The 14362-nt window shown below is 42.6% G+C and overlaps 2 protein-coding genes across 3 annotated transcripts in view; one reads left to right on the forward strand and one right to left on the reverse strand.

The window, feature by feature from the left end:
* The window catches only part of LOC123099150 (probable helicase CHR10), a gene marked incomplete in the record, with an annotated part of 8901 nt that extends 665 nt beyond the window's left edge, over positions 1 to 8236 (forward strand). Inside the window, 15 exon segments of the mRNA XM_044521299.1 lie at positions 252 to 330; positions 435 to 592; positions 801 to 926; positions 1015 to 1195; positions 2130 to 2265; positions 2352 to 2469; positions 3003 to 3092; positions 3221 to 3328; positions 4525 to 4728; positions 4911 to 5036; positions 5121 to 5779; positions 6024 to 6169; positions 7144 to 7302; positions 7729 to 7843; positions 7938 to 8236. Coding sequence (XP_044377234.1) covers positions 252 to 330; positions 435 to 592; positions 801 to 926; positions 1015 to 1195; positions 2130 to 2265; positions 2352 to 2469; positions 3003 to 3092; positions 3221 to 3328; positions 4525 to 4728; positions 4911 to 5036; positions 5121 to 5779; positions 6024 to 6169; positions 7144 to 7302; positions 7729 to 7843; positions 7938 to 7983 — 2451 coding nt within the window.
* Positions 8237 to 9540: 1304 nt separating this feature from the next.
* On the reverse strand, positions 9541 to 12034 carry LOC123099151 (uncharacterized). Of its 2 annotated transcripts, none has more exons than XM_044521300.1 (2): positions 9768 to 12034; positions 9541 to 9642 (listed from the first exon to the last, which is right to left on the reverse strand). In XM_044521300.1, exons 1-2 carry the CDS (start codon positions 10388 to 10390, stop codon positions 9600 to 9602), a joined length of 666 nt encoding a protein of 221 aa, XP_044377235.1. In that variant the 5' UTR covers positions 10391 to 12034; the 3' UTR covers positions 9541 to 9599. Both variants share the same exon structure in this region, with proteins under 2 accessions (XP_044377235.1, XP_044377236.1).
* Between the last annotated feature and the right edge of the window lie 2328 nt (positions 12035 to 14362).

Here is a 14362-nt window from a genome sequence, read left to right on the forward strand (position 1 = left end):
TACCTCTCAGCTTCTCCTTGAGCACTACGCCGTCGCGATTAACCAATCGAATCCCGTTTCGTTTTGCAGGCGATGAGGTGAGCCCCTTGATTCCGGCCGCACTTCCGTAGACGATTACCTGGGAAGGGATGACGCAGCTTCGATTCGGCCACCAACGGCGGCTGCCGCGTGTTGAAATCGGGCGCCAACACTTTCAGAGCCACATTTTGCTCATGTGACCGCTGATTTTTGTGCCTGACCATAATGTGCAGATGGGGCTGGGGAAGACCCTGCAGGCGATTTCTCTGCTGAGCTACCTGAAGATCAAATCCATCGCCCCCGGGCCCTTCCGTGTGTACTCTACCGTGTTTAACTTCATTCATTTGTCCGCTTAATAATAGCTAGCCACGCTATTGTTTCCATTTCATCTCATAAGGGTCTGATTTTTCTTGCAGTGGTGTTATGCCCTTTGAGTGTGACGGATGGCTGGTTGTCGGAGTTCGGTAAATTCTGCCCCACCTTGAAGGTCATCCAGTATGTTGGTGATAAGCCGCATCGTCGTCAGATACGGAGAACGATCCATGAAGATGTCCAAAATTCTTCACATTCAAATGTATGCTGTTCTCTTACAAGTTTGTGTACTTTGTGTCTAAATCTCCCTAGATATGGGCAACAACACCCATTGGATGTTATATTTGTTGTTCCTACATATCCCAAAATAGCTTTGTTTGCTTGTCCTAGAGCATTGTTTCTCACTGTACTTCTGTAGGAATTTTGGTACATTGCCTATAACTTCTTTATTCTTTCACCACTGCAAATAGGAATTGCCATTTGATGTGATGCTGACGAGCTATGACATAGCCTTAATGGATCAAGATTTTCTTTCACAAATTCCTTGGCTCTATGTGGTGATTGATGAGGCACAGCGTCTTAAAAATCCTTCAAGTGTATGTAAAACCGCTGCTTCAGTATGATAATGGGAGTTGCGGGCTCTGATTGTGAGTTGTATGACACTAGCTCTGCATTTTTTTCCAGGTACTGTATAATGTTCTTGAAGAACGCTTTATGATGCCAAGGCGTCTACTACTAACAGGCACTCCTGTCCAGAATAACCTTTCTGAACTATGGGCGTTGATGCACTTCTGCATGCCTTCAGTTTTCGGGTCCCTAGATGAATTTCTTTCTACTTTCAAGGAAGCAGGGAATTTGTTTTCAGGTATTTGCCTTAATGTTATAGAGTGATTCGCTAGTTGAGAATTTTTGTTCTGTCAGAAACATCTATGCAACTTAGCTGTGAGCACCATATACCTCATGTGCAGTACCACTGAGATTAATGTTTTTCATTAACCGGCCACCTTATGTGCAAACATATGTGTAGTCTCTTATTGCTTCATGTTATATTATATTTAGGTGCGGACATGGCGATGTGTTTGTTAAAAACTGTTACTCTTTCATCAATGGCCTGGTTATTTTTTTGAGAACACAGAAAATCAGAATGTACCTTATAAAGATTTTTTTTGTTTGAAGACAGTGGTTTGATTGGCAGTCCTCTCTTTATGGCAACGAAATGTATTTGTGCTTTTACAAAGAGAAAATTATCACAGTACCATTGAAAAGTGGTGCAGATCGGAAAACATATCCAATGTGGGCCCTGGGCCACATCCCACATGTCATTGATACATTAGATGATATTTCCCTGTTCTCTGATATTGGATATGGTGACACAGTTGTCTGGTATAGTCATGTTAAGATCACAACAAACAAGTAACAAGTTCAAATCACTTCAAATCTTAGTGGAGTTTCCACAAGAATAACCCAAACAACTATGGTTGATGGGGAACCAGAAATCAAACTTTGGTCATCAGGTAGTGATATAAGGTGCCACAAGCCCACAACGTTTGGCTGTGCCAACCAGTTCTTTCTAATCATTCAAACCAGTTCTTCCCACATCATTAAATTATCTGTGACATCATGCCTTTTCATTTTATTTGTTTGAGATCTTCACATAACCATAGGAGCACCTGCCCTGCTTGCTTGTTTCTTTTTTTTTTTGCAAAAATGTGAACATGCACCATTCTTTAACATTATCTTATTTTCAGTTTTAAGTCCACTTCTTTTGGTTTTAAAAACGGCAATATGTTTCTCAACAGGTAGTGAAGCTAATAAAGCAAACAGACAATTCAAGATCCTTAAACATATACTCAGAGCATTTATGCTCCGACGAACAAAGGCTTTACTAATTGAGAGCGGAATTCTGGAATTGCCTCCATTAACTGAGCTGACAGTGTCAGTATGACATTATCTAAGCTTCAGCATAACCTTCTTGGATTTTTACCCCCCTAACCTTTCTAAAGTTCATATGATCTTTGCAGGATGGTACCTCTGGCACCCTTACAGAAGAAGATATACTTATCAGTGTTGAGAAAAGAGCTGCAAACACTTCTTTCATTTACTGGTGGATCTTCTCGTCATCAATCTCTGCAGAACATTGTAATGATTTTTTTTTCTGCTTATCAGCATCTTGTATCTATGTACAGCTCCACAGTACGAAATTATATAGATTTCAGTACGTGTATCCTCAGTGTAATTTTTCATGCTTGCCACCCGTGCTCCTGTAAATGAAATCAGGTTGTTTGTTTATAGCTGGCATAGCTTTACAGTTCATTCGCTTTGCCTCGTGTCTGGCTTTGTGAACTTATTATTTATTAACAACTATTTGAACCATGAATTATTTATCTATTAAATATTAGTTTTCTTGTAGCAAAACTAAATATTTTTATCGAACATGGCATAATAAACAAGATTACATCTCAGTAAAATTGTATTTTGATGTGTCTTTACATACCATTTACAGTTTATTTGTTTGTTCAGAGTAGTTAGTTCATACCAGAGTGCTGGGATGTGTGATCTTCCATTTATATCAAGTCTTGCTTTTTTGACTCTTTTGCCTTTTGACAGTTAAGCACATTAGAGGCTCTGTATAAATTTAAGTTCCGTGTCTTGTTTTTTGCAACTCCTATCAGGTAGTACAACTGCGGAAAGCTTGCAGTCATCCATATCTATTCAGTGGTATTGAGCCTGAGCCTTATGAGGAAGGGGAGCATTTGGTTCAGGTCAGTTCTGATTTATTTTTGAACAGGACAACTAAGAGCATATTTAGATTGTGCCTTTTAAACATGGGACTTTAAGAGGGACTATACAGACCGGTTGTTCAATGATATTTTATGTGATATTTATTCAGGCTAGTGGAAAGCTCATTGTGCTAGACCTTGTTCTTGAGAAGCTCCACAGGTTAGGTCATCGTGTTGTGCTATTTGCTCAGATGACTCAGACGCTGGACATTCTGCAGGTTTTGTTTTTCTTGAACCATGCTGGCATATCTATACCTACTATTAAAGGGAATAGGTATTCTTGGTTTGGCTCTGCTTTGTTTCGTCCCGTCTTGAGAATTTTTATGTACGCTATTTTTTAGTTTTGTCCATCCGATGGAGGAACATATATTTGTGCAAATAAAGGAAACAGACGTACAAACGAAACAAAACCGGGAGTCTGCTGAAGACTAAAAAATAATCGCCACAGCCAAGAGTTGAACACACGACCTACACAAGAGACAACTTAGGGTTGCCACCCAACCAGACAACATGATGCATTCTAAAGTGAAGTTATATTTTTTTATAGATTTTGTTATCTGTGACGCTGGTTAAAGAACCCAAGCAAAGTCGAAGCCCATGCAAGATTGAGCTTCCACGTTGCTGGGTTGGGCCTTCGCCTGAAAACCAGGAGTCTGTTGAAGACTAAAAAATAATCACCACAGCTAGGAGTTGAACACACGACCTTCACGAGAGACAACCTAGGGGTTGCCACCCAACCAGACAACATGACGCGTTCTAAAGTGAAGTTATATTTTTTATAGATTATGTTATCTGTGATGTTGGTTAAAGAGCCCAGGCAAAGTCGAAGCCCACGCAAGATTGAGCTTCCACGTTGCTGGGTTGGGCCTTCGCCTGACGGGTTCCTCCAGTTGTTTCGCTGGGCCTGTGTGTGGATGAAAATTCAAATTATACCAAGAAACTGATGCATGGATATTTCATGTTGTACGGGGCAAAAGACCGCCTTGCATCAAGCGAGGCATGGCTAGCCGGCGATGTCCAGATGACTGCCCGTGGTCTGGGCGTCTAATAGGCACCGATGACCTTACGTGTAACTCTCAACTACGCCAAAAAAAAGAACTCCCAACTACGCTATGGTTCCTTTTGTGATTGTGCGGTTGTGATGTATTTCTTCTAGACCTCAACGTGCGCCTCCCTACCGTTGGTAGCACTGTTGGATGTTTAGGTGAATGGGACAATCAGCGTTTCTTTGAATATATAGGTGGGACAACTAGCGTTTGTTCATAGTGTATTCACTATGAACCATTGTGATTGCACATAACCGTAATTTTCTTTCCCGTTGCAACGCACGGGCATATGTAAATAATTTCTTTAAATAATTTCTCTTATGGTTGCGCATCTGTAAATAATTTCTTTTGCATCATCCTTTAAACAGGATTTCCTAGAACTGCGTAATTACACATATGAGCGCCTGGATGGTTCAGTACGTGCCGAGGAACGGTTTGCAGCAATCAGAAATTTCAGCTCTCAAGCTACCAAAGGTGTTGTAAGAGATGACAGTAATCCAAGTGGAGCTTTTGTTTTCATGATATCAACTAGAGCAGGGGGTGTTGGGCTTAATCTCATTGGTGCTGATACTGTGAGTATAGTTCAATTTGAAACTATAGCTAATCAGATCCAGTTCTCTTATCTATGGATTCTAGTTATGGTTCTTTATCCTAAATGTGTATTTAGTGCCCAGCAGACAGTTGATCATTTGTCCTTTTTGAAAACTTTATGATATTGATCAATTTTGTTGCTCATTGACATGATTGATTGCAGGTTATTTTTTATGAGCAAGACTGGAATCCTCAGGCTGACAAACAGGCTTTGCAGCGTACTCACCGCATTGGACAGTTGAATCATGTATTATCAATAAATTTGGTATCGCAACGCACAATTGAAGAGGTCAAAACTCTGACTTGCGATGTACCAGTACTTTCTTGATTAAGTTGCTCCTGACCTTTTCTCTTTAATTTGAAATGGTTGCAGGTCATCATGCGAAGAGCAGAGAGAAAACTTAAGCTTAGCCACAATATTTTTGGAGATAAGGATGCAACTGATGGGAAAGGGAAAGACTTGGGAAATGAAGCTAATGACATGCGTTCGATTATATTTGGCTTACACCAGTTTGACCCCGCGGATACAGCTGCAGAAACAATCAATGAGGAGACACTGGAAAAATTGAAATCAATGTCAGAAAATGTTATCAAAATGCGTACTCATGAACCTTCAGAAAAGGATGACCGAGCATTTGAAATCAATCCAGATTTGACTGAGGGCAGCGGGGCTGTGATTACAAGAGCTTGTGATTCTATTAGCATTGATCCAGGGGTTGACGAAGCTGCGTACCTATCCTGGGTAGAGAAGTTTAAGGAGGCTTCACATTCTATTGAAGATGTCCCAGTTGAATTAGAAAGGCAAAGACCTGCACCTGAAGATAAGCTCTTGAAACGTGAAGCTAATAAGAAAAAGGCTGAAGAAAAGAGATTGGCCAAGTGGAAAGATTTGGGGTACCAGACATTAGGGGTCAAAGTTCCTGATAACATACCAAATCAGAATATTTCTGACTCAGGATCCGTCCAACTTGTATATGGAGATTGCACTGATCCATCAAAAGTTTGCGCTGCAAAGCCTGCCATTATATTCAGGTATGTTTTTTCAGGGAAGAAGTGTGATTAGATTGTTTGGCGAAGTCCACTACCACTTGCTAGAATTCTTGATGGAACTGTAGTATGTTATACGCTATTCCTTTATAGAAGGCTCTGAGATTTGAGATCAGGTTTTAAACTGCTGAAGTTGAAATGTGCAATTTAAATTTCTTTGAATTCCTTCCAACACTCCTTAGTTTCTTGTGAACCACACTTTGTACTAACGAATCAAATGCTGGTGCAGTTGTGTAGATAATTCTGGGACATGGGGTCATGGAGGAATGTTTGATGCTTTGACTAGTCTCTCAACATACATTCCAGATGCTTATCATCGTGCTTCTGAAGTCGACGATCTTCACATGGGGGATCTTCACTTGATTCAGCTAGATGGTTGGTTCTTAAGCTAGCTCCGCTTATTTTTGCTTCTTTATGACAAGCATTTCATACTTAACTGCTACTTGAATGCCTGAAAATATCATTGGTACTGATGTTTATATGCTCACTGTACTGCTCGCATTGATGATGAACAGTTATCTTGCTCTAACCTTGGCAGGATTACTAATGCAAATCAAATCCAAGTTGTGCCATTTCTTATATGCCAAACATAATCACATTAACTAGTTACTAATTGACCATCAGAGATTTGGCATTATGATATATGATATTTTCGACAGGTGGCAGCTCGTGGACTCGTTGTTAATGGTGTATATCTCTTCTCTGTTAGAAACTTAGAATGCTTGCTAAAATAAATCAAGCATACTGCAGTGTTGCTGTCCATAATAGATCACATATCTAGTTACCAATTTCACGTAGCACCACAAAATTATACTATGATTTAAGGACAGAATCATGTTCAGCACCTTTTCATGTATAGCAGTTCTGGCTTATTTGGTCACTCTGCAAGTCCACTGTAGGGGGTTTACATTGAAATAACAATGATACAATCCTGCAAAAGCTATATCATGGTAACCTGAGTTAGGTAGACTTTGGATGTATTTGCAGTCCACATAGGTTTTGTGGGGAGTGTGCCATAGGCCACGAGCATCTTATGTTATATAAAGTTAATCTGAGTTCGTTCATTTGCATTCGAATGTGAGTTTAGACTATATTTGTCTGCTTGGTATCTAAAGTGCATTGAAATTCCATTGCTATATTAAAAATGTGCCTTTTACAATGTTTGTGCATCTACGGATGCTTCAACTTCAAGTGTATTTACCTTTTAAAATGTAGTCCACAGTTACTTGAGCTAGTTTTTTTTCACCGCCTCTGTATCCTCTGTAGAACTTACATTAGTTTTATAAATCATCATAGTCTACAGTGAGTCCAAACCGTTGTATTTCACTGCATTTGTATCCTCTCTGCAGAAGCCAACTGTAGCCGGAGTTTGGATGCACCTCTATGGGTGGCACTTGCTGTTGTGCAGTCTTATAATCCGAAACGTAAGATTCCAAGAAGTGAAATCTCAATGTCTGACTTGGAGCTGGGTTTGTCAAAGGCGGCCTTCTCAGCTGCTGAGCGTTCTGGTATCAATTCCTTCTTGACTTATTAACATTAGAAACTTGAGGTGCATCTTTAAATCATGACATTAGAATGCTACCTTGTGTTTTCACCCGTTCAAGTTTGCTGTTAACATCTTAAATAGTTTGATGATTACTCCGTAGCAAGATATATTGGGTTGAATTGTTTGTGGAGTAAATTTAATTTAGTTCTGAAACCAGCTCAATTCAGTTGGACCAAATTTATTCAGTAGTTCATGAGGTGGTGTGACTGGTGATAATAGACCAATAATTACAGCATATTTGTCTCGATTAACTACTTTCATCCTCTCAAGCAGTAACAAGCTCTACATTATCTAAAAAACAAACTCCACATTTGTATTTTCCAATGTGATTTTAGTCTAGTTAGTTTATCAAGCTCACCTTAATTTGTTTCCGTTTATTTACCTGAAGCGAGTATCCACATGCCTCGGATTGGTCAGCGAAGTGGCGCCCAGCGATCAGAGTGGTATACCATAGAACGCCTGCTCAGGAAATACGCATCACTTCATGGCATCGACATTTTCGTGTATGCGACAGTCTCACTTCAATTTTGTTCTTAGGTTTTCATTGGTAAATGCCTGCTTCTGAATGAATTAATCATCACTGTTTTCTGGTAACAGGTACTACTTTCGGCGACCAACCAGGCAACAGCCAGACTCAGATTAATCCTTGTCCGTTTTAACAACTCAGCCTAGCTACGTGTAGTTGTGTATGTAGGGATGTTCCTTCTGTAACCTGGCCACAAGAAGAATCAGGGACCATGGATGTAGCACACATGTAACCTTTGCTTGTCCTGTAGCTGGATTGACTATGGATAGCTGGACCGAATGGACTTACTACACAGTTTTATCCGGCTCTAGATCAAAGGGTATCTTGTATGTGTCATGTGAGAAATATTGGAACCTTACTTCAGCTTGCAGCCGTTATTGTTTCTCTATAATGCAGCATTCATTTTTCATTTCCTCTGAAGTCTATATTCAATGAATATTCAACATTCAGGTAATTATAATTGTTTACAGCAAAGGCTCTTGTTGTTTATTTCTTGTATCGTTGAGGCATTTTGCGAGCTGACCCTGTTTGCATCCTTTTCAGTAGTTGGGTCCAGACCAGACCATTGTGTCTGTGATGCCATGGTGATGAGGCAAGTAAGCAAAAAGACGCCTGTTGCTGCATATCTTATGATATGGCATGAATGCTGTTTCAGGTTGACGAGTGATGACTGATTTGTGTTTGGTCGATGCAAATTGGATGGTGTGATGTTTCTCGCGGCAACAGGTACCTCACTGTTTATCCGTTAGTTAGTGGTGTTTCAGTTAAGAGTTTCTAGCTAGTTAGTGGTGTTTCCTGTTGTAGTGCAAACCCTGCTCATACTGATCAACTTGTTCATACTAGCTAGATGCTTAATCTGAGTCAAATAGCTAGATGTTTCTACGTGACATCAGGTACCCCACTATGATGATTGACTTGTTCATAATAGCTACTCCCTTCGTCCCAAAATATACAAAAATTATCTTATATTTTGGGACAGAGAGAGTAGATGCTTAATTTGAGTAAAAAACACATGGAAGATTCACACAAGAATCTAGATTGTTTATACCGATAAATTCCAAATATATCTCTAGCTAATAACATAACAATAATGTACCCAGGTTCGTTCCAGATGACTGACTGACGTTATAAATTACATTTGTTGTTGCTATGGAACTCGCCTGCCCAACATGGCGTGTACGGAAAATATTCGTAATTTTGTTCGGTACATCTGAAGCCTTCAAAAAGATTATAACATGCTGGGCGCATGTTGCCTAAAGCATTCAACCCTCGAGCTATTCAAATGGTAGGCGTGTACCGTAGCCTCCCATGTTTCTTTCGTGAAGCTGCTCAAGAACATAATCTCTTTGAACGGGTGAAATCCGAGTACATCACACCCATGGCTACGCTCTTCGGCCATGTCTATGATGTTGTCTACACCGTCATTGTCGGAGTCCCATTCAGTTTTTTCTTGGACCATTACTTTCTTCTTGACTTCTGGAAGTTGAGAACGGAAGAATTCATAGTTAATGTCTTGTAAGACCCCTGGACCATGAACACGCTGATCCGACGCTCGCACACGCTTAAGGTCATATTCACCCTTCATCATCCACTTCATCTGACCATATGATTCATCCAGGATCCAAACTCGAAAGAGATCCTTAACGAACGATGCATAGTGCACGCCTTTTTTTGATCTTCCTAGATAAGCCATGGTTTCCTTGTCGGTTGGTAGTTTAATCACACGGTACTTGTCATAGTTTAATCACACGGTACTTGTCATCGGAAAGGGATATCCTGCAAGGTCAAATCATTGACAGAAATTGTAAATAAGTCCATAGAATCGAGTGATCCTTTGATCATGGTAAAGCAAGTGACGGTGTCAAATTGGTAATGTTATAATCAAGTATATATATGTATACCTCTTGACAGCATTAGGCTGGCAGTGCACATAAAGTGCTTGTCGCCAGTAGGCAGCGCCACGTTTGGCCGATGACCATCCGTAGGGGTGATCTTGTCGTGCCTCGGCGACGATCCCTGCAACATCACCTTCTCTGACAAAAGGCCTCTCCTCCCAGCGATCCGACTTTGACAAGAAGACATCCAGGATGTATGTAGATGGCGGCCATTCGGATTTCTCCACCAAGGGGTCTAATTGGATGTGTGTAGATGGCCGCAAATAGGGAATGCTGAGCACTTGGAAGTGGGACGACACGGCAGGATCGAAGGCTAGATAGTCGTTGGACCAAAAGGTGACCCGTTTTGGATCGGCCGGACACCGGCGTGGAGGCAAAAGATCCCAGCGTCGCGTGGCGGGGTTGACCACGTACAGGCTGGAAGTCGAGCTTGGTATTGGCCGATGAGGGAGAGGGGCGGGCGAAGAACTCCGGGAACGCATGGGAGTCGAACTGGATGAAGATGCCGGCGAGCGTGAGCGGGAGCAGGCCCGGGCGCAGGATGCGGCGCTCGTCGACGGTGCGGCGCCAGGCCTTGCAGACGCACCGCGACTTGGCCAGCCAGCGTGGTGGAAGACGGCGGAGAACATCGCCGAGAGCGTCGTCCGGTAGGGCGTCCATGGATCTCTCGGGCTGGAGCTGGATGTGCTGGCCGGTAGTATCTACTAACACGGAACAGCTTCTGATGGAAAAACGATATACGTGTATATGCAGGAAGCCCGGTGTCGTACACAAACAAATTACCTCACGGCGTAATTTTATACCAGTACGTTTCAAGATTCGTGCTCTAGCTATAAAAATTTTAGGTACCAATGATAATATTTTGACACTACGTATAGAGGCAAACGTTACCAGAAATTTGTAGCACTCCATCCCAACATCATTTTTTTCATTCCAATTATTTTGTTTACTTGTGTTGTATATTTGCACCCGAAATTATTATCTCCGTTTGATTTTCTTAGCCGCACCTGAAATTGGTTTTCTCATCTTTGGTTGTTCAACAACATTTTAGTTCAAGAGATCTCTGGGCATTGGTTTTTCGCACCTGAAATTGTTTTTCTCATCTTTGCTGTACAAAAACTAATAATACTCTAAATTTATTTATTTTCTCTTTCCCCTTTTCAAGTTTGATCTTCTTTTTTTTTTTGGTGGAGTCACCGGCGACGTTGCTCATAGGCCTAGTAAAGTTGATCCAGGAATTGCCACTTTGCTGGAATGGTTAGTGCCACTTTGATCCAGGGATCGCCGTGCAGGAGGGAGCAGCAATCAAAAGCTAGATTGGCACGGTACTTGAGGTGGATTCGGTCGAATTGGCTCTCAATCATCGAGATATTACACGAATTAGTAGCTAAGGTTCCAAGCAAGAAGGAGGGATTGGGGGAAAAGAGCCAGGGGATGGGAAGAGAGATACACGCCCAGCGGCGGCGGTCGGTCTGGTGATCCAACGATAACAAACCCTAACACCACACTGCTCTTTTATACTACTTGGTCCACTCCGAGCCCTGCACCCTTGGGTTGGGCCTGGCCTCCCTCCTGGGCCGTTCCAGCTGGGCTGGGCTTCTCCTGGCGGGGCTTGCTGTTCCCGTGACATAGATACATATCGAAACCATGAGCGATCCCCATGGGGTCAAGGTCTGGACGAGGAGGCAGAGGATCCCAGCGCCGCGTGGCAGGGTTAACCACGTAGTTGCTGAGCAAGAGGAGGCCATTACAGTGGTCTCGCTCGAAGTAGCCTTCATCGAAACCATCACCTATCTCGGTGGAGGGGGAGACGACCGGAGGCAGGAAGTCGAGCTTGGTGTGAACCGGGGAAGAGGAGGGGCGGGCGAAGAACTCCGGGAATGCGTGCTCCTCGAACTGGATGAAGATGCCAGCGAGCGAGAGCGGGAGCAGGCCGGCGTGGAGGAGGTGGCGCCAGGCCTTGCAGATGCACCGTGACGCGGCGAGCCAGCGCGGCGGGAGCCAGCGGAGGACGTCGGCCAGCACATCGTCGGCTAGGTCGTGGTCTTGGCGAGCTTGCAGCCGCTGGCGTTCCATCGATCGAGATGCCGAGATGTGTCGGTCGATCTGGAGTTTGGATGTGCCGGCCGGTAGTACGTACGTCCGTACGCGGAACAGCTGGATGCATAGACGGAAGAACAATGCGTCGTATATATGCAGGAAACAGGGACCGTGCGTATACACAACAAATAGAAGTAAAGAACCTAGAGTCCAGTTTCTTAAATGTTTCAAAATTGCCCTCCCATTGTTTTGTTGAATCATGTAACCTAGAGTCCAGCTTCTGCTCGAGGCCACGACCGCAAGCAATGCAACACGGTGACTTTCTGCAACAAGACATCTGTTGCAAGAAAAAATTGCAAGAATTGTGATCCGTTTCAAAAAAATCTCAAAAATATTCTGCAACAAGACCTTTGTTGCAAAAAAAACTGCAACATAACCTTTGTTACACATATTTTTCTGCAACAAGATATGTGTTGCAAAAGGGTTCTCCAACACGACTTCTGTTGCGAAAGTGACAACGACGCTTGACCCGAAGATAGCGGCAGATCGGACGGCTCGTAGACCGGTGGATCTTTCAAAAAGATCTGCCGGCCGACGTGTAGCACGACCCATCCCAACATCCTTTTCTCAAATAAAAAACACCATATTTTTATATCCATAATTTTGTGTACTTATGTTGTTTATTTGTGTCTGAAATTATTATGTCCATCTAATTTGTTTAGTCGTACCTGAAATTATTTTTTCTCATCTCTGTTGGTTCAACAAAATTTTAGTTCTAGAGATCTCTAGGCATCGGTTTTAGGTGAAATGCCATATGCTTTGTATGGTTTCATTTGGGTGGTGCAAAATACATAGTCTGGAGGTGAAAAATGTACAAATGGTTCATGATACTTCGACCTTTTTGAAATTTATCTCCTAGGTAACATGATATTTTGTTTCAAAAGCATCGCTATCTTGCTTCCATCAACTAGGGAATTCAAACAATTCAAAAAAATATATTAGGGAATTGCTTTTAACATGCTTCCATCAAAAAGAAAACAATTCCACATGTTTGAGAAGCATCATGATCTTGTTTCCATCAACTAAAGAATTGTTTCCAACTAAATATTATCATGCGTCCATCAAAGAGAAATATTTCCAGTAAAGAAAAGAGAAATATTTCCAGTCATAATTACACACGGTTCATACAAACATTTAATTTGTTTGCAAAGAAGTAAAAATTGCTACTATCATATGGAGATTATGCTTCAATAGGCAAAGTCAAATAGCTTTCATGCGTCAAATTTTGAAAATTCAAATGTGACCTAGCCATCATGTGATGGAAGGCGTGATCCACGATGCTGGCTTGTAGAAGTTGTGTTACCCCTATCCGAGCACCCTTGGTATTCTTCCATGTGAAGGCCTTGAGGTTGGATACCACGAGAGCTCGAACGTCTGAGTCATGGCGATTGTATGCGAACTCGACTAGTGGTCTCCGAAGTAGATGCAACCAGTCTTAATCTCTGGATGCCCCTAGTCGGCATAGAACCATGTGTGGGAAATCAAAAGGTAGAAAGCATGGCTAACACAAAATCGATGATTTGATGATATCATGTACTGGAAGCACATAAATTTGATTTTAGAAACCTACATGCTTGTTGGGCAAGATTTGGGTCCACAATTTAATGTTGCCAAAACATTGTTGTGGTGTGCACTACATGTCTACATTAGAAGCATATGGTAAAAATCAAGGAAGCATAATTAACAAGCCATCTTCTTCTTCCTCCTCCTCCTCCTCCTTCAGCAAGCCATCTTCTTCTGCTAGCAATGGGGATCAGATACCTTTCTTCTTCCTCCTCCTCGATCACCCCAAGCAAGCAAGCCATCGAGCAATGGAGGGTCAGATCCCTTTCTTCTTCCTCCTCCTCCTCCTCCTTCAGCAAGCCATCTTCTTCTGCCTAGCAATGGGGATCAGATACCTTTCTTCTTCCTCCTCCTCGATCACCCCAAGCAAGCAAGCCATCGAGCAATGGAGGGTCAGATCCCTTTCTTCTTCCTCCTCCTCCCCTCCTCCTTCAGCAAGCCATCTTCTTCTGCCTAGCAATGGGGATCAGATACCTTTCTTCTTCCTCCTCCTCGATCACCCCAAGCAAGCAAGCCATCGAGCAATGGAGGATCAGATCCGTTTCTTCTTCCTCCTCCTCGTCCCGTGGATCACCTCCTCCCCATTCGCCGCCGCCCCATTTAGGCAGTTCCTCCTGCCAGAGAAGTGCCCCTGCCAGAAGAAGAAGAAAACCACCCGACGCAGTTCTGCACCCGACGAAGAAGAAGAAAACCACCCGACGCAGATCTGCACCCGACGAAGAAGAAGAAAACCACCCGACGCAGTTCTGCACCCGACGAAGAAGAAGAAGACGCACTTCTGCACCCGTGAAGAAGAGGAGGTGTCTCATCACATCATCTTACCTTTGTTACTCGTTCACATTTTATCTTATCTTATTCCTTCTTGCTGCAGGACCGACCGAAGATGAAGGAGTGGTCCACCTTTCTTCTCAAGGTTGTACTGCCGGCGGTGTTCGTCT

The sequence above is a fragment of the Triticum aestivum genome, chromosome 4D (genome assembly GCF_018294505.1).
Source record: "Triticum aestivum cultivar Chinese Spring chromosome 4D, IWGSC CS RefSeq v2.1, whole genome shotgun sequence".
Classification (NCBI taxonomy): domain Eukaryota; kingdom Viridiplantae; phylum Streptophyta; class Magnoliopsida; order Poales; family Poaceae; genus Triticum; species Triticum aestivum.

What these genes read in the sequence shown, in the direction of transcription:
- LOC123099151 (XM_044521300.1), bottom strand. Translation starts at nt 10,390, where the DNA reads ATGTTCTCCGCCGTCTTCCACCACGCTGGCTGGCCAAGTCGCGGTGCG. An exon ending in CAGCCTAATGCTGTCAAGAG is followed by an intron (nt 9,643 to 9,767) that starts GTATACATATAT and finishes TTGACCTTGCAG; the next exon opens with GATATCCCTTTCCGATGACA.